At 32.4% G+C, this 26,905-nt stretch overlaps 2 protein-coding genes across 2 annotated transcripts in view; both read right to left on the bottom strand.

Annotated features, from left to right (window-relative positions):
* The window catches only part of LOC143240139 (nicotinamide N-methyltransferase-like), a 425,422-nt gene that overhangs the window by 215,864 nt on the left and 182,653 nt on the right, over positions 1–26,905 (bottom strand). The window lies entirely within an intron of this gene.
* Positions 3,644–26,905, bottom strand: part of LOC143238065 (histamine H2 receptor-like) — a 47,771-nt gene continuing 24,509 nt past the window's right edge. Inside the window, 3 exon segments of the mRNA XM_076477992.1 lie at positions 3,644–4,476; positions 4,478–4,602; positions 4,605–5,462. Of these exon segments, the coding sequence (XP_076334107.1) occupies positions 3,766–4,476; positions 4,478–4,602; positions 4,605–5,385 (1,617 nt within the window). The 5' untranslated portion in view covers positions 5,386–5,462 and the 3' untranslated portion in view covers positions 3,644–3,765.

Raw genomic sequence — 26,905 nt, 5'->3', positions numbered from 1 at the left:
ACCTTCGAAAGATTGACCATTCTTCCTCAAGACCACCTTTCGAAAGATGGACCATTCTTCCTCAAGACCACCTTTCGAAAGATGGACCATTCTTCCTCAAGACCACCTTTCGAAAGATGGACCATTCTTCCTCAAGACCACCTTTCGAAAGATGGACAATTCTTCCTTAAGACCACCTTCGAAAGATGGACACATTCTTCCTCAAGACCACCTTTCAAAAGCGTTCGGGTTTCAGGATTTTGATCGTTTTATACTAAGCTTTGTTCAAATTACTTACGTAACTCTAATATCTGTTTACTAAAATGGGTTTGGTTGATACACTGAAAAGCCTTTTCGATTTTCAAAAACCGATTAACGATGACGGTGATTGTGGGAATTTATCGTATGCTGTGATATTGTTGAGCGAAAGAAGTGTAACAGTTGAGATAGAATGCTTTGGGAATTATGAAAAACATCGTACGTAACTGTTTCAAACTTGTGAAATATTTTGTAATCTTTTAGATGCGTATACATATATAAATATAACCATGCACATCAGATGCAAACGTACTGTCATCAGTCATTCGTTTTCACATGACGTCACGAATTTGCACCCTTGCGTCTTTCCGCCATCTTATGGGTCAGTGGTTGGTTGGTGTTTTATGGCACAAAGCAGCTAGGCTATCTGTGCCTCTTATGGGTCACCCAACAACCCTTATTTCTCATGCAATCTTCCAGCATATTTAGGTAAAAGACTGTTTGATGAGTGTTCAGTAAAACAACAGTAATGAATTTAGATAAAAAAACAAGCAAAAAATGTTTCATATTTGAGTACTTTATAGCTATCACAATAGAAAAAATGGCATCCCCAAGCAAGATTTTTATACAATTCTGATTATTAGTTAAATGTATAAAATTAAACCAAGGATTTCAGCCAATTAGAGGTCTGAATATAAGCTATTTTTATTAAAAACCTCAAACGTATGGTAAAGTATGTAGTAGTCATCTTTGTAGAAATAAAATTTATTTTTGTAAATATAAACTTGTAATGAAATACGGCAACTAGAAAAATTACTGTGACATGAAACTTGAAACGTTGTGCGTATAAGATGATTGATTTCACAACGAAACAAAATTTTCATTATGGTAACACAAACATTTAAACTCTCTGTGTAAGTAGAACAAAATAGTTGTTAAAGGTTATAGTCATGCTGAAAATATTTAATTTTTACTTTCCCGGAAGCCAGTAAACTTATTCGACAAACACTGGGCATTTTCACTCAAACTAATAGAGATGTTACACAATGAGGAGACGACACAGTCTAAGTTAACAAGCTAATAAAAACGGTATCCAATGGGGACAGGGCACAGTCTAGGTTAACACGAGACGTTAACTAATGGGGAAAGAGAACGAACTAGGCTAACAAATTTTCCACCTGTCACCAAATTGTTCAGATATGCTTGATTAATTTTAACTTCATAATTTAGGCAAAGCAAAGAAACTTGTGTGAAAATAATTTCATAATTTAACAGAAAATATTTTATATAAAAACATATTTGTCTAATTTATATATTTATACTTGTATGAAAGTCTTATGAATATTTTTCGAAGTTAATATACTTCATCGTTTATGGAGAGGTTTATAAATTCCATTTTTTATTATTTTAAATTAAGTAAATTTAATTAACTTGAACTGTTTCAAATCCTAGAGGGCTCATGATCGATGAACAAAAAAAAAACCAACATGAATAGTTGAGGCCTTTATTAGTTTATAAAAGATAACCAAGCTGACGAAAAAATTCAAATTTAGGTTTAAATAATTAATTTTATCGTCATTATTTCAATAGAACAAGAGATATAAGGAATTTTTTACTAAAGTTTGAAATTAGGATGATTAACAAATTATTAGGTTGAATGAGCAATATATATAGACAGTAGTTTTATTGTTCTTGTAATCTGATTATATGATGAGACATTGTAAAACTACTGTGTAGATGAATAAAACGTGTCCAGTTGTCTTGTTGACCTCATTAGGACACCCTGATTATAAAAACTGCTACATTAATTGTGATCAAACTTTAATGTCAAAGTTTTTTACTTATTAGTTATACAGTTGTATTGCAATTTGTTACAACTTGAAAACATACATTTGATAGAACGATGTTGTTCATGATAGCTGTTTATATTCATAAATCATAATAATACTGAACACTAACTTATTAATTCTGAAATGAGTAGTTTGATTCTGCGAGTTAGACAGATGAACAAAATACAGTTGTAGTTGCATCTATCAGTTAATCAGTTTATCCTAGTATTTCTTTATTTTAAATATATCATATCATTTAAATATATTTACATGTACAAAGCACACTAGAAGCAATTCCATATATTTGTTAATGTTTTATGCATTTAACCACAGTTTCAAATAAAATTAATTATCGAAACTGTTAAGCAGATAATTAAACAAACATTCATTCAATTGTCATAGTGCTTGAACTTTGACTCATAAGATGCTGATGGCTTGGGGATCTTATGACATCATTTAAAGATTTCAGCGTCCAAACACTTAACACATCTTAATAAAACCAAACGCCTGAATTATTAACAGTAAGTTATAGCTATTCATGATTCATTATTCGTAAAATAAATTAAACGATAAAGGTTACTTCCAGTACTCATGTGCTAGTACGCATCACCTAAAGTATTGGTGCGAATAATTATGTTATATACTAATATACCTACATTCACGCCACAGTACTTATGTGCTGGTACACATCACATAAAGGTATTGGTGCGAATAATTATATTTATATACTAATACACCTACATTCACGCCACAAATGAAAGAAAAAAGAGATTACATCACAGTACTATCAACAACTGCGGCCATTGTAATTAACTTAATGTGACAATAAGAATACAGCACCTAATAAGGAGCTAACATTATCAAGGGTAAAAGTAACGATTATTATTATTACAACCCATAATCACACGTTATTGTAGAGCACGTGAATGTAACAACGACAGAAGATTGTCGTTTATCAATAGCTATTGTATGGCAAATAAAATCGCTGAAAACGGCAAACTTATTGCTAATCACAAGATATTGAATCCACGTTATATTTAGATGAAAGTAGCTTACTGTAAATTACTTGTTATTTGATTCTAAGTCTCTGCACCAATAAAACATTCTATTAATTATACCATTTTTATTTTTATAATTTTATTGACAAGTTACAATTAAGAACCTGTTAGAAACTTTAACTTCGCCAAGTTGAAGAACGTGAATCTCTTTTTCCAACATATAAAACAATATTTCTCCTGCCACTGTCGTTCGCGCGATAAAACCTTAAACATCAATTTACTTATCGTGTTTTAAAGTTTTCTCACGTATATTTATAGGAGAAGAACCTAGAGTCAATAAACTTCATGACAGGTATTTTAACAGTCGGTTCACTTCTCAAGGTAAATACAGCAACTATTTATCTTGAACTCTGTCTTTTGGAAAACGCATATTCGTCGAGCACTGGTCACAACCGGACATTTTCATGGAAATACTGGCCAAATGCCAAGTTTATTGTCCGGGTTAATTGTTCAAAATCCGCAAAATTGCTTTCTTTAATCCAAGGTACATTGCAAAATAGAAATCAAAACATAGCCCCATACTCGATGCAGTAAAGTTATGATCTGCTGTTAGAGTCATATTGTCTCTTTCCGTCATTCACATTTAGGGTTGTCTTGTAGATTTTTACATATTACGTTAGTATTACCCTGCGAAATGTAAGTTATACGGTGAGTGTTTTGCGCTCTTTAAACTTGGATATGAAATTATGATCATGTAACTCTGTGACTAATGTAAACTCTTTGTAACCAGGACAGTGTGTGGTTATTTTAGTGGTATTACAACCGGACAAATCTGTTAAACTAGTAACAGCGTTATGCAATTCTGATGACGGCTTATTTGAACTAAAATTATGTATTTTTGTATTTATTGTCATTTCTTCGTATTCTCCTGGTTTTTCGGCTGTTGTTAAAATATTGTGTGTCTCGTGTTCCGTGATTGTGTTGCTGGTTCTACGTACGCAGTTGTTATCTGTGCGTCCTCTACCAACAGAGGGCGACTTGTCCATGGCGAAGGTTGAAATACTAGTTTTTCGTGAACTGGAAGGGCTTCCTTTATCCAGATGTCTCTGTCGACTACTGGACACCCTACCATTCTCTTCATCTGGTTGGTGTGTAATGTGAACCCTCTCCATCCTCTGAGGATGACGATTGGCAGAGCTGATGTCATCAGGTACGGTATATTCAGAGGAGTTAGAACGATATCTACAGCCCAGCACTCGCATAAATGCCTCCTTGAACTCTTTGTTCAGGAAAACGTAGATACATGGGTTAAAGGAAGAGTTGAGGTAGCCCAACCACGTAAGTGCGCTACGCCACTCGTAGCTTAATTCGCATTGCTTACAGTAAGCAAGGATGACATACATAAGGAAAAAAAGGCAGCCAACAGACACAGAAAACACCCATTATTATTCCTAGTGTTCGAATTGCTTTTGTATCAGTTATTAGCTGTCTGGAACGACGCCGGAGGCTTCGCTTCACTTGTTGATCCTCTGTCTGGGTGACACTTCCAGATGCTTGATCTCTCTAGCCTGGCGTTCCGCTATTAACAGGATCCGGAAATAGACGTAGAACATTACCGGAAGTGGGAGGTAGAAAGATGTCATGGAAGAAATTATTGCGTACACTCGGTTAACTTCCAGGGAACACTCGTCGCTCTCCTGAAAGATAGATGTTGTGCCATCACTGTTGTCATACCAACCAAGAAAAATGGGAATGAAGGAAATAGCCCCACTGCAAATCCAAATACACACGACAGCTACAAGTATTCTCTTCTTGGAAACAAACATCTGGTACCGAAACGGTCTAGTAACAGCCCAGAACCGGTCTAAAGCTATCATACATAGGTGTAGAATGGATGCTGTGCAGCACATAACGTCACACGATATCCACAAATGGCAGGCAATAGCCCCGAAACGCCATTTCCTTTCTACGTCATATAAAACTAATAAAGGCATGACGAAAAGTGCCACTGTGATGTCAGCAGAGGCCAAGCTAGCAAGAAGTAAGTTTGTCACTGACCTTAACCGTTGAAAACGGGCCACAACGACGATGACGAACACGTTACCCACGAGCGTCATGGTAATCAACATTGTACACACACATGCACCCAGTATCCGAACTGCCCATTCTCCGACACTCACAGAGTCTCCCACCAGGATATTGTTGCCGTCACTGATGTCCGTAAAGTTAAGGTTACCAGCAGAGTCCCCTGTTGGAGAATGACCCTGAGGGTCATATGTTGGGAGAAATGGAAAAACTGGTCCTGAAAAGCTTGGTAACATCCTTCCTTATTCTTCGATACGTCTAGAACAGTCTCTTAACTTCTTCTAGATTAGGTGATCAGTGATGATACCAAGACCTACAACAACAGAATATGTTCATACTGAGTTAAATCGCACAATAAATCATTTGAAAGTGTTGCTATAATTATATATGTTCTTTAAAAAGTTGAGCTTGTATGACTTGGATCTAAATCTATTGACATATTCAGATAGAGATAAAAAAACAGAATATTTATCGTAACGGCTTGTTATTATCTTTGCCACCGAAAGTTACAAAAGCTATGTTTTCACTCCTGTTTGTGTGTGTTTGTCAACAGAATTTCTCGAAAACGGTTGAATGTATTTGTACATCGTGTACACTTGGACTACGACCCAACTCATAAGTGATTAGCTTTGCAGGGTCAGGGTCACAGTAAGGTCATGAAAATCCAAAATCTCTAGCTGTTAATATTTTCACATTATTTCAGAAATTATCAGATTTTGGTGAAACTTTATGAATGTATATAGATTATTATTCCTCACTTTTCTGCTGCAAATGGTCCGTGTTCGTTGATAACGACGGACATACAGACATATTCTCGTGTTTCTAGAGGACCAAATATCATCAACACTGCGTGGCAGATGTGTGCCCTTTAGTTTATTCAAGTTATAATTAAGTATCTACATAACACCAAAAATATTTTAACATTATTTATTTGTCAAGTTTATAGATGGGTAGTTATCGTTACAGAAGTAAACAACAATGATTACTATCTCAGATAAGTATGTTTGACAACAGATATCTACTATCATGCTCATATTTATTGTTGTACATATAAATACACAGAATGGTTTAGATAATTTTATTGATAGCTTTTATTTTCTTGTAATTAGATAATATGCTGATAGTATAAAAACAACGCGTTTCTTGTGTCTTTAAATTGGTTTATCTAAGTGGCTTCCTTATTAAAAAGTAAGTTTGATATTTCGTGAAATCTGTAATCATGAATATACGTAAACTAAAGGTTATTTCTAATATGAAATATATAACCTCAGATTAATACAAACATTGTTTGTAAGTTTAACCAATCTTAACACCTAATCAACCTTTCTTAAACCTTAACAGCTAAACAATGTTTCAACTCAAGTCGCTATTCAGATTTAATTACAGTAATAACTACAGTCAATCTAAGTTTAACTCTGATATGTAGACAACTTTAGCTTAACAGCAATGATTAATTAAACGTATTTCAGGCTAAATAATCAATTAAGTCCAGATAATCTGTAGCACATAATCAAACTTAAATAAATCCTAATAAGATCAAACATAGCTAACCTCAATAACTAATGTTAGCTTCCTCTTAACAGTTATTAGCCGAAACTTACTTGCTAATCAGTTGTATTTTTTCCTTAATAACCACTCTTAGCTTATGGTTAAATAAAACTAATCGTACAAAAAGTCTTAATTGATTAACTTTCAGTAAATTAATAAATAGTGAAATAAAACCGATATTATTTATTATCTTCACAATTTTACTTTTGATATCAGCCAGACGGAGGTACTTAGCTTAAAGTCTGTTAGTGAACAGTATTAGCTATTAAAGCTATTTCCCATTTTACAGAACTGAGATAAATACGGTGGTGCAGCTTGTCATCAATAAAAATGAAGAAATGTGGGAACGTTGATGTTAAATGTTCCAGAACTATTCCTCGACCTTTCTAACAGAAACCATTTATTTTATAGTTTTTCCAGCTGTAACAGATTTACTGTTGTACATTTATTTTAATGCCTACGTTTGTTTCTGCATGTGACGTATATTGTTGACTATGTGTTGCACAAGTCTCACATGTTCTTGGAATTTGAGAGTAAGAATCAACAATATTTGTTTTACGAGATCGCTAGCGTGCTTGAACATTGTTGAAACTTTTAGAAATTCGCGTGGTTGGTAAATAAAAATTGACGTATCAAGAGAAAACTAAGAATATTATTGGATAGCTACAGTCAGTGTGCTGTAGGCCTCGGAAGCTACACTTGTGATTAACGCCTATCAATCGGAAAACTATTGAATTAGACCAGGAACGTTTATAGATTTCGAAAATTACAAACAGTCCAACTTCGTGGAATTAAACACGTTAGCATTTCTACCAGGACATTAGATATCTTCATTACAGGAAAAATCAACTTCTAACAGTTGCAAAGCCAACTAAGCTAGATAAGTTAAGCGAGGTGTGGCAGTATTAACTCAGAATTAATTTGCTCGTCGTGGACCTCGATTATCAATATTCAGTTCTAAATTTTATTATTGTTTGTAACTTTGCAAATTTATTGTATATAAATCATGATTTGTGACAACTATTACTAATAACCGTTATCATAAAGTGTATGTTTTCGTGTTTCTATATTAACATATATTTGTGTCAAAAAAGTGAGTATGTGTGTGTTTTTCTTAAGCAAAGCCACATTGGGCTGTTTGCTGCGTCTATCGAGGAGAATCGAACCCTTGATTTTAGCGTTGTAAATCTGTAGACTTACAGCTGTATCAACGTGGGACATGTGAAAAAAGAAAATTGTGTGTATCAATCTTGTTGACAAATAACATTAATTTGATACACATTAACATTTAATTAATTTCTAAATTAAAATTAGAACTTCCGGTTATTTGAAATAGTAATACGTTAACATACGTAATATAATAAATCGAAGACTCGTCCGAAATAAATTATAAAACGTAACACAGTACTGAAAGAATTGAATACAAAACTCCATGACATTCCAGGATTTCCATGCATGTGCAAACAACAAATGAAGACTGAGACTAATTACAGCCAAACACACACACACAAACATTGTGGAAACGACGAAAAGCAATCTCTCCAGCTCTTGGTAAGAAATATTTTCTTTATTTCTGTTGAATTACGGAGTAACGTACACGTCTTGTAGCTGTAATAGACAGATTGTTTTAAGCAAAATTATATTTTAAAGCAAATAATTAATTAGTACAAAGGCTCATTATTTTTACTAAAATTACAAGTTACATAATCATTATTTAGCTGGCTTATTAATTATTCATATTCGTTGAATCTCCAAATCCTTCACTTTCAAACGAATAAGTAACAAGTCTAGGATTTTAAGGTACTTGCGTCATAGCTGTCAGGAAATGGAACAGAGAATGTGCGTTACTGGAAAAATATTTATCACCCAACGTCCATACCAATAATTTATCAAATGAGTTTATCGTGGAGTACACTGTATCGCAATCGAGAAAGGTAAATGTACCAATTGGAGATAAGAAGCCTACAACAAGTAAGCAGTTTAAAATATATATATATATATTTCTTCCTTGAAATATTTTACACTGAGAGGACGTTTTCACGTTATTAAGATTCAAAATTGAGTAGCTAGTGAAGGACCTTCACTATAAAAATTATTCATTGCTTTGAAAAAGTCTAACATTCAATTATCCAGTTTACCCAAGCTCAGTAATAAGTCTGAAGACTTAAGATTATCTTACGAAGAACAAAACATTATGATAAATAAAAGAAAAAAATATCTCTCTCTTTCTTATTGTTAGAAAACCTATATATGTATGTGTACGGTATGTATGGATATAAACAGAACTGATAATTTGTAATCCAAATTCATTCTATTTTATCATGGAGACATCTGCGTAGAAATTAAATATGATATTGTATCTCAGAACAGCTGGTATGGGTATTACCACTTTTATTGGTAAACAGAGAACAACGTTTCGACCTTCCTAGATCATTTTCAGATTAAGAAAGGTTTATACTCTCGTCCCTAAGACATGTGTTCGTCAATGATCACATTCAAACTTTCTCTTTCATAACCTGAAGATGACCTAGGAAGGTCGAAACGTTGTTCTCTGTTTACCAATAAAAGTGTTAATACCCATACCAGCCGTTCTGAGATACATATATATTTCAAGTGGGTTTCTCGTCATCAAGAAATATGATATTAATGGATATTTATCTTATGGCTGAGCACGAACTGCCCCTTTGCAGCACTCAAAGCTCCACTACTGGATGTAGTACACCAGTACACGTGCATCTTTATGCTTTAAGATAACTTCTATTTGTTTTCGTTTTCTTAGGCTATGATTCGTTTCTAATTCCATTAGAACATAACAAACATTAATTAGACTAAAATCCCATTTCTGGATACAATAAGTCTCCCACTGGCACAGCGGTACATTTGAGGACTTCCAACGCAAGACACCGAGTTTCGTTACCCGTAGTGAGTGGAGCACAGATAGTTCAATGCGTAGCTTTGTGTTTAGTTACAAACAAAAAATCATAGAGTAAATATATAAGAGAAAAAACAACCCTTCATTTATTTCTTTAACTTTCACAATAAAACAACTCATAGCTGGAAGAACATTTAAATTTATTTTTCTTAAAGGTATGCAGAACTTATACTCTTATTGAGAGTAATATACATTTAACTACGTGCCATACACCAAACTAATGCTTGTAATGCGGGTCTTTTTTCCCAGGATCCGCCTTCAGGTTGTATGACGTAGATAAGTAGTAACATTCGCAATAAACAGACTCATGTCTTCAAGCTCCATTTCTTCCTCTCTAACTCCGTTGCTTAAGAGTTAAAAAGTTATGAAAAGTTTGTTTTGTTTGTTTGTTTGTTTTTGAATTTCGCACAAAGCTACTCGAGGGCTATCTGTGCTAGCCGTCCCTAATTTAGCAGTGTAAGACTAGAGGGAAGGCAGCTAGTCATCACCACCCACCGCCAACTCTTGGGCTACTCTTTTACCAACGAATAGTGGCATTGACCGTAACATTATACGCCCCCACGGCTGGGAGGGCGAGCATGTTTAGCGCGACGCGGGCGCGAACCCGCGACCCTAGGATTACGAGTCGCACGCCTTACGCGCTTGGCCATGCAGGGGCCATTATGAAAAGAAAGATGCATTATGTATTGGAATTTTAGATTAAGGAATACAACATTTGGCTTGGTATATTACTACGCAAATGTGAATAATGAATGGAGATTTAGATATATGCAGGGCTATGCAAAACAAATCCATTGACAGAAATTTATAATATAGTAACAGTGATTATCAAAATAAAATTTTGAAACCAAAACACCATTTTGATAGAAATATTGGTTTTCTTTTCTTTTTACTACAACTGCAAGTACTAGATTATAATATCTGTAGCATTTTATTTCTTTATAAATCCATTGCGATGTAACTTCCATATATAGTAGAGTGATCGGAATAACAACGCTTTGCATCCTCTACTTATCTGTTCTGCTACTGGTGCCCTCAGTGGCTCAGCGGCATGTCTGCGGACTTACAACGCTAAAAACCGGGTCTCGATACCCGTGTTAGGCACAGCACAGATAGCCCATTGTGTAGCTTTGTGCTTAATTCAAAACACTGCTACTGTTCTTTCTTAAACAAATCCAGGATATTGGGAAGAAGGTATGCTATCTGCATCTCTGAATTTAGATGGAAGATCTCTGAATTTTCCTACAGTATGGATGGAGTTGGTATCCATACAAATTTGTATATTATCAAGATGTGGTCGGTCCGATATCACTGCAACAAATTCGAGACGATAGCAATAAATTACAAGTAGACAGACTTCCTAGCATTGTCTATTTTTACCATTGATACGTAATTCTTTTGTCACAAAACATGCGAATAAAACTCTAACACTCTAACTCCAGACCTGACCCAACATGCTGTGAAGAAAGCTTTCATTAACCAAATAACGTCGCTGATGAACTAACAGAGTGCCAGGCCTAAAATCAATATTCCTGAAAATAATACACTTTTTAATAGTTTTATATCATATGAAGCTGAAATAAATAATTAGAAAAAAAAACCCATATCACCTGCGTGTAAGACAATTAAGATTAAAACATATATACATGAGATTAAGAAAAAAAGTTAGAATTAATTTTAAACAAGTAAGAGCTTGAAAATTAATAAGCTCTTAATCAATATGGACTCTTATTTTCACTCAATGAAACCACCACCATACCATGTTTACAATAAAGGAAAAGTAATACCATGTTTATTAAGGAAAAGTAATACCATGTTTATTAAGGAAAAGTAATACCATGATTATAAAGGAAAAGTAATACCATGTTTACAATAAAGGAAAAGTAATACCATGCTTATAAAAAAAAAAGTAACACCATGTTTACAATAAAGGAAAAGTAATACCATGTTTATAAAGGAAAAGTAATACCATGTTTACAATAAAGGAAAAGTAATACCATGCTTATAAAAGAAAAGTAATACCATGTTTATAAAGGAAAAGTAATACCATGTTTAGAATAAAGAAAGAGTAATACCATGTTTACAATAAAGGAAAAGTAATACCATGTTTACAATAAAGGAAAAGTAATACCATGTTTATAAAGGAAAAGTAATACCATGTTTATAAAGGAAAAGTAATACCATGTTTACAGTAAAGAAAGAGTAATACCATGTTTATAAAGGAAAAGTAATACCATGTTTAAAATAAAGAAAGAGTAATACCATGTTTACAATAAAGGAAAAATAATACCATGTTTACAATAAAGGAATAGTAATACCATGCTTATAAAAGAAAAGTAATACCATGTTTATAAAGGAAAAGTAATACCATGTTTACAATAAAGGAAAAGTAACACCATGTTTACAATAAAGGAAAAGTAATACCATGTTTATAAAGGAAAAGTAATATCATGTTTATAAAGGAAAAGGAATACCATGTTTATAAAGGAAAAGTAATACCATGTTTACAATAAAGGAAAAGTAATACCATGCTTATAAAGGAAAAGTAATCCAATGCTTATAAAGGAAAAGTAATACCATGTTTACAATAAAGGAAAAGTAATACCATGCTTATAAAGGAAAAGTAATACAATGCTTATAAAGGAAAAGTAATACCATGTTTACAGTAAAGAAAGAGTAATACCATGCTTATAAAGGAAAAGTAATACCATGTTTACAATAAAGAAAGAGTAATACCATGTTTACAATAAAGAAAGAGTAATACCATGTTTACAGTAAAGAAAGAGTAATACCATGTTTACAATAAAGAAAGAGTAATACCATGTTTACAGTAAAGAAAGAGTAATACCATGTTTATAAAGGAAAAGTAATACCATGTTTATAAAGGAAAAGTAATACCATGTTTACAATAAAGGAAAAGTAATACCATGTTTATAAAAGAAAAGTAATACCATGTTTACAATAAAGGAAAAGTAATACCATGTTTACAATAAAGGAAAAGTAATACCATGTTTACAATAAAGGAAAAGTAATACCATGCTTATAAAGGAAAAGTAATACCATGTTTATAAAGGAAAAGTAATACCATGTTTACAATAAAGGAAAAGTAATACCATGTTTACAATAAAGGAAAAGTAATACCATGTTTATAAAGGAAAAGTAATACCATGTTTATAAAGGAAAAGTAATACCATGTTTACAATAAAGAAAGAAATAATACCATGCTTATAAAGGAAAAGTAATACCATGCTTATAAAGGAAAAAAGTAATACCATGTTTACAATAAAGGAAAAGTAATACCATGTTTACAATAAAGGAAAAGTAATACCATGCTTATAAAGGAAAAGTAATACCATGTTTATAAAGGAAAAGTAATACCATGTTTACAATAAAGGAAAAGTAATACCATGTTTACAATAAAGGAAAAGTAATACCATGTTTATAAAGGAAAAGGAATACCATGTTTATAAAGGAAAAGTAATACCATGTTTACAATAAAGGAAAAGAATAATACCATGTTTACAATAAAGGAAAAAATAATACCATGTTTATAAAGGGAAAGGAATACCATGTTTATAAAGAAAAATAATACCATGTTTACAATAAAGGAAAAGTAATACCATGCTTATAAAGGAAAAGTAATACCATGCTTACAAAGGAAAAGTAATACCATGTTTACAATAAAGGAAAAGTAATACCATGTTTACAATAAAGGAAAAGTAATACCATGTTTATAAAGGAAAAGTAATACCATGTTTATAAAGGAAAAGTAATACCATGTTTACAATAAAGGAAAAGTAATACCATGTTTACAATAAAGGAAAAGTAATACCATGTTTATAAAGGAAAAGGAATACCATGTTTATAAAGGAAAAGTAATACCATGTTTACAATAAAGGAAAAGTAATACCATGCTTATAAAGGAAAAGTAATACCATGCTTACAAAGGAAAAGTAATACCATGTTTACAATAAAGAAAGAGTAATACCATGTTTACAGTAAAGAAAGAGTAATACCATGTTTACAATAAAGAAAGAGTAATACCATGTTTACAGTAAAGAAAGAGTAATAGAATAAAAGAAATTACAACTGAAAACGTTTGTAAAAAGAATTAGTTTTATTTTAAGCAAACATTATATTTTCGTACTTCTAAATATTGTTTTAAGATTTGTTTTCTTATATAAATAATGACGTAGAAAAATAAACGCCGAAGTTCAAGGGTTTGACTTTTATCATGAAGATCGGTTGCTTTTCGTAAAAACTTTGTGCTAAACCTGAACGTAAGGGAATCTGAAATTATCTTAATGAGTGTCTAAATCACAATAGTACTCAAATTGTACGTTTTATAAAAATTCTTTACTACTAAATTTTTATATCAACTGTTACATTAAGAAAAACATACACTTAGTCATACAATGTCTGGTTCATGTTCCAGTCAAGATAAACATGTGTCACTAAAGAGCTGTCCTAATTTGTATCTAAATTCTAGTCAGTGTCTTTATGATTACCTATTATCATTTTCTCCCTTTATGTGTTTATAAGTTCTAGTGGGTTTTCTTCCTTTAAAAATTACGTTATTTATTAATAAATAATAAACTCAATCGTTCCAAAATATACAAAATATTATAGATTACTTTTCAGTATAAAATGTTTTGCTTTTTAACCACTTCGTTAATTTTACTTCTTAAACGCATATTAATAAACATTTGATATCTTGTAATAAACACAAGGGATTCTTGATGACGACAAACCCACTTCAAAAAAAATGTATCTCAGATTTTGTGGTAGACGTCTTGTCATACAAAATTACAAGAAAATATCTTGGGCAATAGTTGTATACTTGTCATCTTTATTCAGTTTTCATGAAGATGACAGATCAAATCTTTCCTGTTTCTCGTTCTGAGGAGAGAAAATCCACTATAAATTTTAAAGAAAAGTCCAAAGTAGATTATTTATTTTTATTTAACATTTATCAAGTTTCAACCACTTATGTGGCTATAATTTAGTAACTATCTCTATTTTGTGAAATAATGCGTGAGCATTTTCTTCCGATGTAGAAAACATGTCGGGTGACGTCTGTGTTTGATTTAAATTAGATTTTAGTTTTCTAATTGTTAATGCTTATATCATCTTACTTCTATTAATGTTATTCTTGGTGCACTATATTAAAGTTGTTAATGTTGATTGGATGCTGATTTGTTGCGTTGTGTTTTATGGTAGATTGTCATGGTCCTTATGCTTACATTGCATCTCGTTTTACCAATGTAAGTACTATCACATTGATCACCTTGATACTTGTAGGTATTTCTGTCGTTGATGTTATCAGAATAAACCTTCCTTTGATGAACTTTGGTTTTAGTGCTCGGTTTTGAATAAAGAAACCTTGCTCTTTATTTTGCGTTTTTTATGCTTGTTTCCGAATGTTTGTGGTTACATAGCCATGATACAGTAAGACACCTACTATTAGTATGTCTGAGTTGCACAATTTTTCATTCGTTTTTTTTCTTCTGTTATTGGGTTTGTTTTTTTACTTGCTGAGGCTCAAGTGATAATAGTGACACTAACACCTAAAGGTTTAAACATAATATGGTTGAGCAATATTTCAGCTATATTATTGCAAAATTAAGACGGCTATTTATGATCAGAGAAACTGTTTATCGAATCAAATGCTGGTTTCCAACGTAAATCATTATTCATGATAACTTTTGAATATTTTGTTATAGCTTATCTTTTGTAAACATTGAATAATCCTATGATATGCCATTAAAAAAAGACAGTTGGGAAGCCAAAGGCTCCTAAGCTTAATGTATCCCTTGATAATACAAACTCTTAAAATTTCGACGCCAGATAGAAAGATATTGCAGTTATCACCTTCTGGTTTATCTTAATTTGAAAGTGGGAAATTCGTAAAACACCAGTTTTGAGATTGAATAGATTCTGCTCAGAGCAACAGTGTTTGTTTTGGGAGTTTATCTGCCGAAGAGACTTTTCACCAAACTTGATTTCTTCATATTAAAAATTAACAAACTGTTTTTTTTCTATTACGTATTTCTTTTAAAGGGTTAAAATAATTTATGTTGATATAAGATCCGCTGTTTATTTTTGAGAAGAGAAGATTATGTGATCCGAGTTTAACTTGTTTATATGTTTCTATATTTATATTACACATAACACATTTATTGAAGTAATAACAACAGTGTGCACATTTGTTGACACATTGAAACATGTTGAAAACAAACTGATAAGCTTGAATTGTGAGCATACGAATCAAACGTGTAAAGTTAAAATCTTAAAAATTTGAAATAACGACATGGAAAGTTTCTTTTGTTTTGTTTAAAATTAAGAACAGAATCGAGTGGGCCCAACGTGTCCAGGTGGTTAGAACGCTTGATTCATAACCTGCGGGTCGTGGGTTCGAATCTAAGCATATTCGCCTTTTTTTATTCGTGAGAACGTTTTAATGTGTAGCTCAAGAGTTGGCAGTGAGTGGTGATGACTAGCTGCCTTCTCTCTAGTCTTACACTGCCAAATCAGGCACGGCTAGCGCAGATAGTCCTCGTGTAACTTTGCGCGAAATTCAAAACAAACTAAAACCATTAATGTATAGTCGAATAAAATAAGTCTGCTGTAAATGTTGCTGAGATATGACTGTTTGCTTTACCGCAGTTTTGTATAAAATGGTTGAGTGTCTTATGGTATAGTTTTAACTTCAAATAATAGAGAAGTATGTGCACCTTGGTTGCTTTTAAATTTCAAAACTAGTCTAAACTGCATACATAATGTAGTTGTTTTTCTACCCCCTCACGGACATCGTATCGTGTTATATTGAATGTGATAGACTATCAGCCACTTCGTTTTTCTCTGTTCCTTTAGTATATTTAAGATACGTTCAATAATTTAACACTTGCCCTACCCTGCAGATGAAGTTAAAACCAGAATTCTATAATTAATCCTATAAGTGCAAGCTACTTAATGATGTTTTATATGACCCATAATTCATTAGTGTTTGAAAAACCAGAGTGGTACCCATTGACACATGTTAATGATCTTTAATACAAAGGATAGACTAAAAATCTGTAGTTCGTACATAGATATATAACATAACCTACAGACAACAGTCCTTTTGATTTTTCAAGATTATTCTTTCACATTTATTTTTAAGAAAGTAAATACTTAACCCATTTTTAAGAAAGTAAATACATAACCCATTTTTAATGTTTCTTTCCTGTAAATAATCAATTTCATATTTTAAAACCTTGTAAAGTGCTCGTCTCTACTACCAGCGACAGTAACTTATTTTGTAAGTGAATTTTCCTGTTACAAAATAATTAAATGGAGCCTAGTCTGTCTTCATAACAGATCATAGGGGTCTTTGTCCCATGGATACTACAGATAATATTGTAAATTTCAATCAGATAGCATTTTCTTTTCTTTTCTCAAGAGAAAAAGGGTTAACACATCTTAGCTTATCCTTATGAAATAATGAAACAATCTTTTCGTCCTTAGGATCACGATAGTGTTATTTCTCTGAAATCCTTTCGCCAAGTAAGTATCCTTTCTTAGATAAGTACCCAGTATTCTAGTGAGGTCTAACTAGAAATTATTGTAGAGAGATTAATTATACTCTATGGGTAGTAATCAATTTTTATAAGTACATATTATATATCCATTAGTTTTACTGTTAGCAACAGAGCACAACTTCGATAGCTCGTATGGTTTGGTTACTATTGACTTCAAGGTCTTTTTCTTCAATCATGCTATAGGCATGGTTCACAACCTGCATCTGTCACTGCGCATCTCTGTAACTAAAAATCGTTTTTCAATTATTTGCACAATTGATCCAAATCATTCTATGTTGCCTCAGCATCCTCTATACAACTAGATATCCCCACAGTTTAATATCATCAACAAACTTTATTAATTTTTTATTACTTATACTTTCCCTCCCCCAGTAGGATAGCGGTATCTCATCTGACTTACAACTCTAGAAACCGGGTTTCGATACCCATGGTGGGAAGGGCACAGATAGCCCTTTGTGCTTAACTATAAACATATATTCAGATATCTCATTTTAGGCCAGGCTGTTAGGACGGTCGACTTATAATATGAGGGTCGCGGGTTAGATTCGATTCCCTGTCGTACCAAATATGCTCGCTCTTTCAGCCGTGGGGTCGTTATTATGTGATGGTCAATTCCAATAGTTGGCGGTGGGGGGTTGATGACATGCTGTCTTTTCTCTAGTCTTACGTTGCTAAATTAGAAACGGCTAGGGCAAATTGGCCTCGTGTAGCTTTATGCAAATTTAACAAAAAACAAGCTTTTGAGTACTGTCTCTTTTTGAATTTAGTAAATTCTAGAAATAAGTCTACAATTTTTAAACACGACTCACTACCCTTATTTATCACACACACATTTCATCAAACTTACTGCTGAAATACCTCTAACCACATTGAACGTGATTAGTGTATACTCTCTATTTCCAACATCACCCCGAATATTAGTATAACTAACAATAATTAAGTTGCTTAACAATTTATACATTAAACTAACATTCTCTATTTACTATGACATCACATTTCTTAATACACGTAACTAATTACAAATTAAATAATTACTAACTTATTAAATTATCAACAAATACCAAAGAACAAAAACAACACTTTTAAGTCTTAAATTAATAAATCATTCTACTTAATGAGCGAACAGTTATGATAATTATTTGTTCCAATTTCATACTTAATAGCTTTAGTAACTAATAACTTAATCGTACTGTCTCAGAACAGTAGTAAGCCGATTTTACGATGTTTAATAAACCTAATGTCGTAACACTATTTCCTAGAATAATAAAACCTTAAATTGTCTAATCCTATATAATATAGTTAACATACATTAATGTACCTATTGTAAACTATAATAATAGCAAAGTAATGCTTGTTTTCTGAAGAAAAATAACATTAAAAGCTTTAACTACAAAGGTTTCTCATTCGATGTCTCAGAAGCCAAAAACTCTTAACTTTATCTTATTTCATATCTAAAGCTTTGTCTAATTATCCTTAAAACAACTATCCAAGTATTAAAAATATAAATAATAAGAAACTAATGCAATATATTCCGCATGTTATAGATGAATGACAACAGGGATCAAACAACAGAATAGATGAGATGAATGACAACAGGTGTCAAACAACAGAATAGATGACAATTAATGAATCAACATACCTGAGACACTTGAAGATTCAAGACAGGCATAGTGGTGAAAATACCCTGTGTATCAACGTTTATTTGTAAATCTCACGTTAAAGAACTTTAAACACAACATTCCATGTCTAAACATCATACACGTCTGCAGTCAATTTTTGAAGGGAATTAACTCTGACAAAATAGGTTTGATTTGTTTTGAATTTCACACAAAGCTACACGAGGGCTATCTGCGCTAGCCGTCCCTAATTTAGCAGTGTAAGACTAGAGGGAAGGCAACTAGTCATCACTACCCACCGCCAACTCTTGGGCTACTCAACGAATAGTGAGATTGACCGTAACACTATAATGCCTTCACGGCTGAAAGGACGAGCATGTTTGGTGCGACGGGGATTCGAACCCACGACCACCAAATTACGAGTCGAACGCCTTAACCCACCTAACCATGCCGGGCCATCTTAATTCTGAATTTGGTATTCAGCTCCATAGTGTCCAAAATAGCGTTTTCAAATATCGTTATAAAATATAAAATATAAATCCTACAAAAACTGAAACTTTCCAACATTTTAAATGTTATTACGAATAATAAATAATAAATGTTATTACGAATATATACAAAACTATGCCAGTCATATCATACTATGGTCCTGGACGCCCGCAGATAGGGGCAACAGGGGATATTTTACCTTACACTTCACAAATGGTTGCACAAATTATAATGTAAGCTTAGTATCGTAGTTAAAGTACATATGCTAAGAATTGTTTTATTAAAACTGTAAATTTATATTTGCGTTTAAACATACATAACACACTCTTGTGGTTTGCTGACGTGCACCGTAAAAGCTGACCTCTCACATACATATTTTGCCATTTCTTGAAAATATTTCTGCGGGCGCCCATGACTATGGCCTTCAAATCATCAGCTGATGGGAACTCTTTACAAGCTCGCTTGATCGAAAAGACAATGATTTGTGGTAATAACTGAACTGACAAGAAACCGATCTCTCCTTGTAGCTGTTGACCCCACTTTTCCATGAGACTGTCGGCAAGTTCGCAAGGCTCAATAAATTTAATACGAAATAACTAAGGTAGGCAACAGAGAACAACCTGAATAAAACTTAAAACAGAGAAATACTAATAAAAATTAAACATGTAGAATGGTAAAATACAATTTCTAAATTGTTTGTTTTAAATTTCGCGCAAAGCTACACGAGGGCTATCTGCACTAGCTGTCCCTAATTTAGCAGGGAAGACAGCTAGTCATCATGACCGCCCGCCAATTCTTGGGCTACTCTTTTACCAAGGAATAGAGGGATGATCGTTCCATTATAACGCCTCTACGGCTGAAGGGGCGAGTATGTTTGGTACGACTGGGATTCGAACCCGTGACCCACTGATTACGAGTCGAACGCCTTAACCTACGTGGTCGTGCTGGGCCGAATTAATATCTATATATGTATACTGTATGTTGTAATTTTTCCGTAATGCCGTTGCACTTGCAGGAAATGACATATTATAATTTATTAATAGTTTTACACTTCAATGATCGCCTGTTAAAACCGTATTGAAAATAAATAAATAAAAGATCAGACTTTGTGATGCTATGTTGAAGTATCGGTATAATATATAAAGTATCTGTATAGTATACAAAGTATCTGTATAATATAGAAAGTATCTGTATAGTATAGAAAGTATCTGTAAAGTGTAGAAAGTATCTGTAAAGTGTAGAAAGTATCTGTATAGTATATAAAGTATCTGTATGGTATGTGAAGTATCTGTATAATGTATAGAGTATCTGTATAGTGTAAAAAGTATCTGTATAATGTATAGAGTGTCTGTATAGTGTAGAAAGTATCTGTATAATATAGAAAGTATCTGTATAGTATAGAAAGTATCTGTACAGTTTAGAAAGTATCTGTATAGTATAGAAAGTATCTGTATAGTGTAGAAAGTATCTGTATAATAAAGAAATTATCTTTACAGTATAGAAAGTATCTGTATTGTGTAGAAAGTATCTTATATAATATAGAAAGTATCTGTATAATATATAAAGTATCTGTATAGTATATAAAGTATCTGTACAATATGTGAAGTATCTGTACAATATGTGAAGTATCTGTATAATGTATAGAGTATCTGTATAGTGTAAAAAGTATCTGTATAATGTATAGAGTGTCTGTATAGTGTAGAAAGTATCTGTACAGTATAGAAAGTATCTGTATTGTGTAGAAAGTATCTTATATAATATAGAAAGTATCTGTATGGTATATAAAGTATCCGTGTAGTATATAAAGTATCTGTATAATACATAAAGTACCTGTATAGTATAGAAAGTATCTGTATAATATAGAAAGTATCTTTATAGTATATAAAGTATCCGTGTAGTATATAAAGTATCTGTATAATATATAAAATATCTGTATAGTATATAAAATATCTGTATAATACATAAAGTACCTGTATAATACATAAAATATCCGTGTAGTATATAAAGTATCTGTATAATACATAAAGTATCCGTGTAGTATATAAAGTATCTGTATAATATATAAAATATCTGTATAGTATATAAAATATCTGTATAATACATAAAGTACCTGTATAATATATAAAATATCCGTGTAGTATATAAAGTATCTGTATAATACATAAAGTATCTGTATAGTATAGAAAGTATCTGTATAATATAGAAAGTATCTTTATAGTATATAAAGTATCTGTATAATATATAAAGTATCTGTATAGTATGTAAAGTATCTGTATAATATATAAAGTATCTGTATAGTATATAAAGTATCTGTATAGTATAGAAAGTTTCCCTTTAACTTATGGGTTTTCTTGATTCCTCAGTTTAAATTATGTTTAAATAAACTCCGTATTCCTTTCATAAACTATGTCCAATTTAAAAAAAAAAAATAAACTACCTGTACAAAAGTTTTGTATCAGTATACAAAATTTATTTTTTATTAAAAATGATGTTTTCTGAGAATAAGATAAAGCTGCATTATGAAACGTTAAGAAAGTGCAGCATAAAAACATAATTTTAGTTCTTTCTCTTTGTGGATAGGGAGGAACTACAACATTTACAATATCTAACTTTACAGTTAACTAGGGGGGGTTCTTATAACAAAGCCATAGCGGGCTATCTGCTGAGTCCACCGAGGGGAATCGAATCCCTGATTTTAGCGTTGTAAATCCATACCTGTATGTCTTTGATTACTGACTTAAACATTCATATTTATACAAAATAAAACTATAAAAGTCTGAAAGTAGTAGAGGATAGAGTCAAAGTATTCTAAAAAATTGTGTTGGTTATTCTTTCAAACTCTCACATGTGACACGAAAGGGACTTGAATAGACAGCGACACCTGTAAACTAAATGGACGACTTGATGTTGAATAAAAAATAGTTTTTGTGGAAAAAATGTTAATGGGAAATATTTCCCGAAAAAAAATGTACAAAGCAAGTTTCTGATTACTCAGTATTAATAATAAACTTAAGTGTGAAGAGATATTAAACTATGTCTCACTGACAAGTTTCAATATTTGGATATTTCTACTAGCTGCCTTCCCTCTAGTTTATCTGTTCTTGTTTATTTAAAGTTAAGCACAAAGCTATACAATAGGTCATCTGTGTTCTGTCCACCACAGGTATCGAGACCCGTTTTTTAGATTTGTAGGTCCACAGACATACCGCTATACCACTGGGTGTTATCTAGCTGGTCAAAACTAAGAACAGCTGAGCTATACCCAAATAACCTTTTCTGCGGTTTTACTTGAAACCTCTTAATCTCTTAATTAATAATTTACTTTAAAGTAGATTCATGACCCGGTGGCTAGGGCGCTCAACTTGTAATGTGAGGATCGCGGGTTCGAATTCCCATCACACCAAACATGCTCGCCGATGATTTGATGGATGTTACAAGAAATACAGCAATATACAGGTAACAGTTGCAAACTTTTGTTGTTCTTCAAGTCCGTGTTAGTTAAATTGATTTAAAATAATCTTGTGTAGACGGAACAAATATAATTGGGCTTCCCTAATGGACCATCTGTACATGATAAACCCCCATTTTCTCGAAAGCTTTAGCAAGAATAGCCGCTTTTACCCTTTGGAACGGTTCCAGAAAGCACCGTTTTCTCTGAAAAATCAAAATACGGATTAGTACTCAAAAACGTGTTCACATATTGACATAACCAGGATAGAAAGTCATGTCGTAGGTGCTTGTGTTCTATACACGAGACTCATTAGATTTGTAAGTCTTGTTCCTAAGGTTCTTCGAGCACCTAAATTGAAAGATACATCGTACAATTCTATGTTATAAGAGTATTCCAAGTGTATTAGTTCAAAACTAAGAACAGCTATGCGTGAATAGCCTTCTGTACAGCTTTTCTTAAAAATTAGAAATATCTTAGTTTAAAGTTACTTTAAAGTATGTCTAAAGTGCCCTTTAAAATTTGTCTGAAGTACCCCTTTTCTGGCAATCTCTGATGAAAAACTTCTAATAACATTCTAAAAATATAATATTTTAATTTAATTCCTCTTATATTAAAGTATTATAAAAAAACACACGTAAAAATCCGATTTCAACAACAAGACAGAAAAATTACATCCTTTAAAACATTTGATAGTTGTTTATGTATTGTGCTCTTCAGCGGCACGGCGGCATGTCTTTGGAGGTACATTGCTAGAAACCAGACCGTGATACCCGTAGCGGATAGAGCACAGATAGCTCATTATGTAGTTTTGGGCTTAATTACAAATAATGAAACTATATAGGTTTAATCAATCAGAGATAAGGTTTACGTTTATTGTGTTATTACTTGCTTCTGACATTACAACTCTTATGAAAAAGTTACGTCTTCTCTTTTTCAAGTGTTGAAACTTGTGAAACTATAAGTATAATTTTTAGGGGTAAAATCCAAACATTTTAACTGTTAGATACAGGTGGGACGTTGTGATACTTGTGATGCACATTTCATCTATCAGGTGGGACGTTGTGATACTTGTGATGCACATTTCATCTATCAGATAGAAAGTTGTGACACTTGTGATGCACATTTCATCTATCAGTTGGGAAGTTGTGATACTTGTGATGCACATTTCATATATCAGATAGAAAGTTGTGATACTTGTGATGCACATTTCATCTATCAGTTGGGAAGTTGTGATACTTGTGATGCACATTTCATCTATCAGATAGAAAGTTGTGACACTTGTGATGCACATTTCATATATCAGATAGAAAGTTGTGATACTTGTGATGCACATTTCATCTATTAGGTGGGAAGTTGTGATACTTGTGATGCACATTTCATCTATCAGGTGGGAAGTTGTGATACTTGTGATGCACATTTCATCTATCAGTTGGGAAGTTGTGATACTTGTGATGCACATTTCATATATCAGATAGAAAGTTGTGATACTTGTGGTGCACATTTCATCTATCAGGTGGGAAGTTGTGATACTTGTGATGCACATTTCATATATCAGATAGAAAGTTGTGATACTTGTGGTGCACATTTCATCTATCAGGTGGGAAGTTGTGATACTTGTGATGCACATTTCATATATCAGATAGAAAGTTGTGATACTTGTGATGCACATTTCATATATCAGGTGGGAAGTTGTGATACTTGTGATGCACATTTCATCTATCAGGTGGGAAGTTGTGATACTTGTGATGCACATTTCATCTATCAGGTGGGAAGTTGTGATACTTGTGATGCACATTTCATCTATCAGATAGAAAGTTGTGATACTTGTGATGCACATTTCGTGTATCAGGTGGAAAGTTGTGATACTTGTGATGCACATTTTGTCTATCAGGTGGAAAGTTGTGATACTTGTAATATACATTTCGTCTATTAGGTGGAAAGTTGTGATACACATTTCATCGATTAAATGAAAATTATACATAATTTGAATTTTTAGATACTTGCGACTCAACAGATTTAATCAATCAGATGGATTGTTTGCATTATGTTTATTGTTTGATTTTTGTTGACACTATAATTATCTTCATTCGAGTAGAAAATTACACATTTCAAATTTGTAGATTTTTCTAAACTACTACAGGTTCCTTCAGTAAAGTGAAAACTTTACAAACTTTGAGTTATTAGAAACTTGTTACATGAGTATTCTTATCGGTCAGATGGAAACTCTGTTCTCTTTCAATCTTTCAGCACTTGTGTCACTCGCTACAAGTTTATCATGCAGGTGAAAAGTATACATACAAATTTTGAATTTGTTGGTGTCTTTGATACTCTAAGTTTCATGATTTAGATAGAATGTTTACTTTCTTTGAGTTGTTAGACACTCATGACAAGAAACGTTTTAAAAATGTTTCGGTAAACGTACGCACTTCGAGCTACCACATACTTGGATACTACAATTCTTGTGTATCAAGGAAGAAAACTACAAATTTCAGGTTGCTATATACGTGGAGACCTAAAATCTCACCTGTCAAGTAAGAAGACTACACATTTTGAATTTTTAGATACTTTGTAACAAAGATTCTCATCAAACTCGTGGAAAGTCTACTAGCTTTGGATAATTAGATATCTGAGACTATACAAGTTTGATCAGTTATGCGAAACTGGATATACTTTAGATTGTTAGATACTTGTAACACTACAAACTTAATTAAACAACGAGGAGGAAACTACAAAAACTTGAGTAGTTGCCGGTTGGTGGCTCTTTAGATGCCATCTGTCGGGTGGAACGTTTAAACGCTTTAATTTTTTATATATTAGTAACAATACATTATTTACAAATTAGGTGGAAAATCTATTAAATTTGGACTACAGGATATTGTGACACCACAAGTTTCACATATCAGGGAAAGTATGCACATTTTTAATTATCAGTTACTTCTAACTCTGCAAGTTTAGTCTTTGAAATACAACACCTACTCTCACTAGAGCGTCAAATACTTGTGTTACTGAACGTTTCATGAACCAGGAAACCTTTGAACACTTTGAATTGTTAGATATTCGTTACACACCAAATTCATTGGAATAGGTAAGAACTCTACTTACTTTATTAGATATTTGTCGTACTACTGCTTTTATTATTCGAGTGGAGAAAATGAAATTACAGTTTGGACTATTAGACAAATGATAACAAAAAATAAATGAACAGTTCTAAATGAAAACTTTCTCTAGTTTATTTAGCACGACGTTTCGAGAAGACACATATCGTCAGCCAGTAAAGTTAGTGTTACAATTAAATTAAGCTCAAAAATAATCATTAAAAGGTAAGATAATAGAAAAAACGTTTCTAATTACACATATTTAACGTGGAACATGCTGATAAAAATGCTTGCAAAAGCATCGTTGAATTTAATACGTGTATATTATTAGATATAGCAAGAATATTGAAAAAGTAATTAGAACAACTAAAATTTGATTTAGAAATATCAAAACAGGAAATCAATAAAAATAACTTCGCAAAATTATTTACGTTGAATCTGAAAATAAAATCCATTTTTTTCCATCACATACAGATTTTTCACAAAACGTTGTATGCTATTTTATATAAGTGAATAACTTTTATTGAAATTTTTTTACATTTTGTTATGCTTAAAATGTTGACAACCACTAGCTATGGACCATTCACAACGTAAAAAGTCTTAGCGATCGTTCTAGAACTCACGAGAAAAACACCGCTAATATATAAACAGTTAACAGGCCGCATGACGTGTCATTTCTGGAATGGATTTCTTTGTGCGTGCAGTTTGAAATTATTTTTTTTCTTTTCAATAGCAGTTATTCATTGCTAGGGCACCAAGGGGTTGTGTAAATGACCCAACCATATTCTGTTATATTTGTGGTAAATTTGTTGTAAAGAAACAAAAGCAAAACATTACAGAATTCGTAAAAAAAGAAAAGAGTATTACGCGTGTTTTTTACATAAAACTTGGGAACCAAAACAAATCATGGCCTCCACACATTTGTGTCAGATAGTTGAGACAATGGATTACAGGTAATAGAATGTCTTTGCTTTTGGAATTCCACTGGTCTGGTGAGCCAAGAAACCATGCATATAACACTATTTTTGCTCTGTAGCGAATGCTA

Source organism: Tachypleus tridentatus, chromosome 13 (genome assembly GCF_004210375.1).
Source record: "Tachypleus tridentatus isolate NWPU-2018 chromosome 13, ASM421037v1, whole genome shotgun sequence".
NCBI lineage: Eukaryota > Metazoa > Arthropoda > Merostomata > Xiphosura > Limulidae > Tachypleus > Tachypleus tridentatus.
This window is presented reverse-complemented; position numbering and strand designations above follow the sequence as displayed.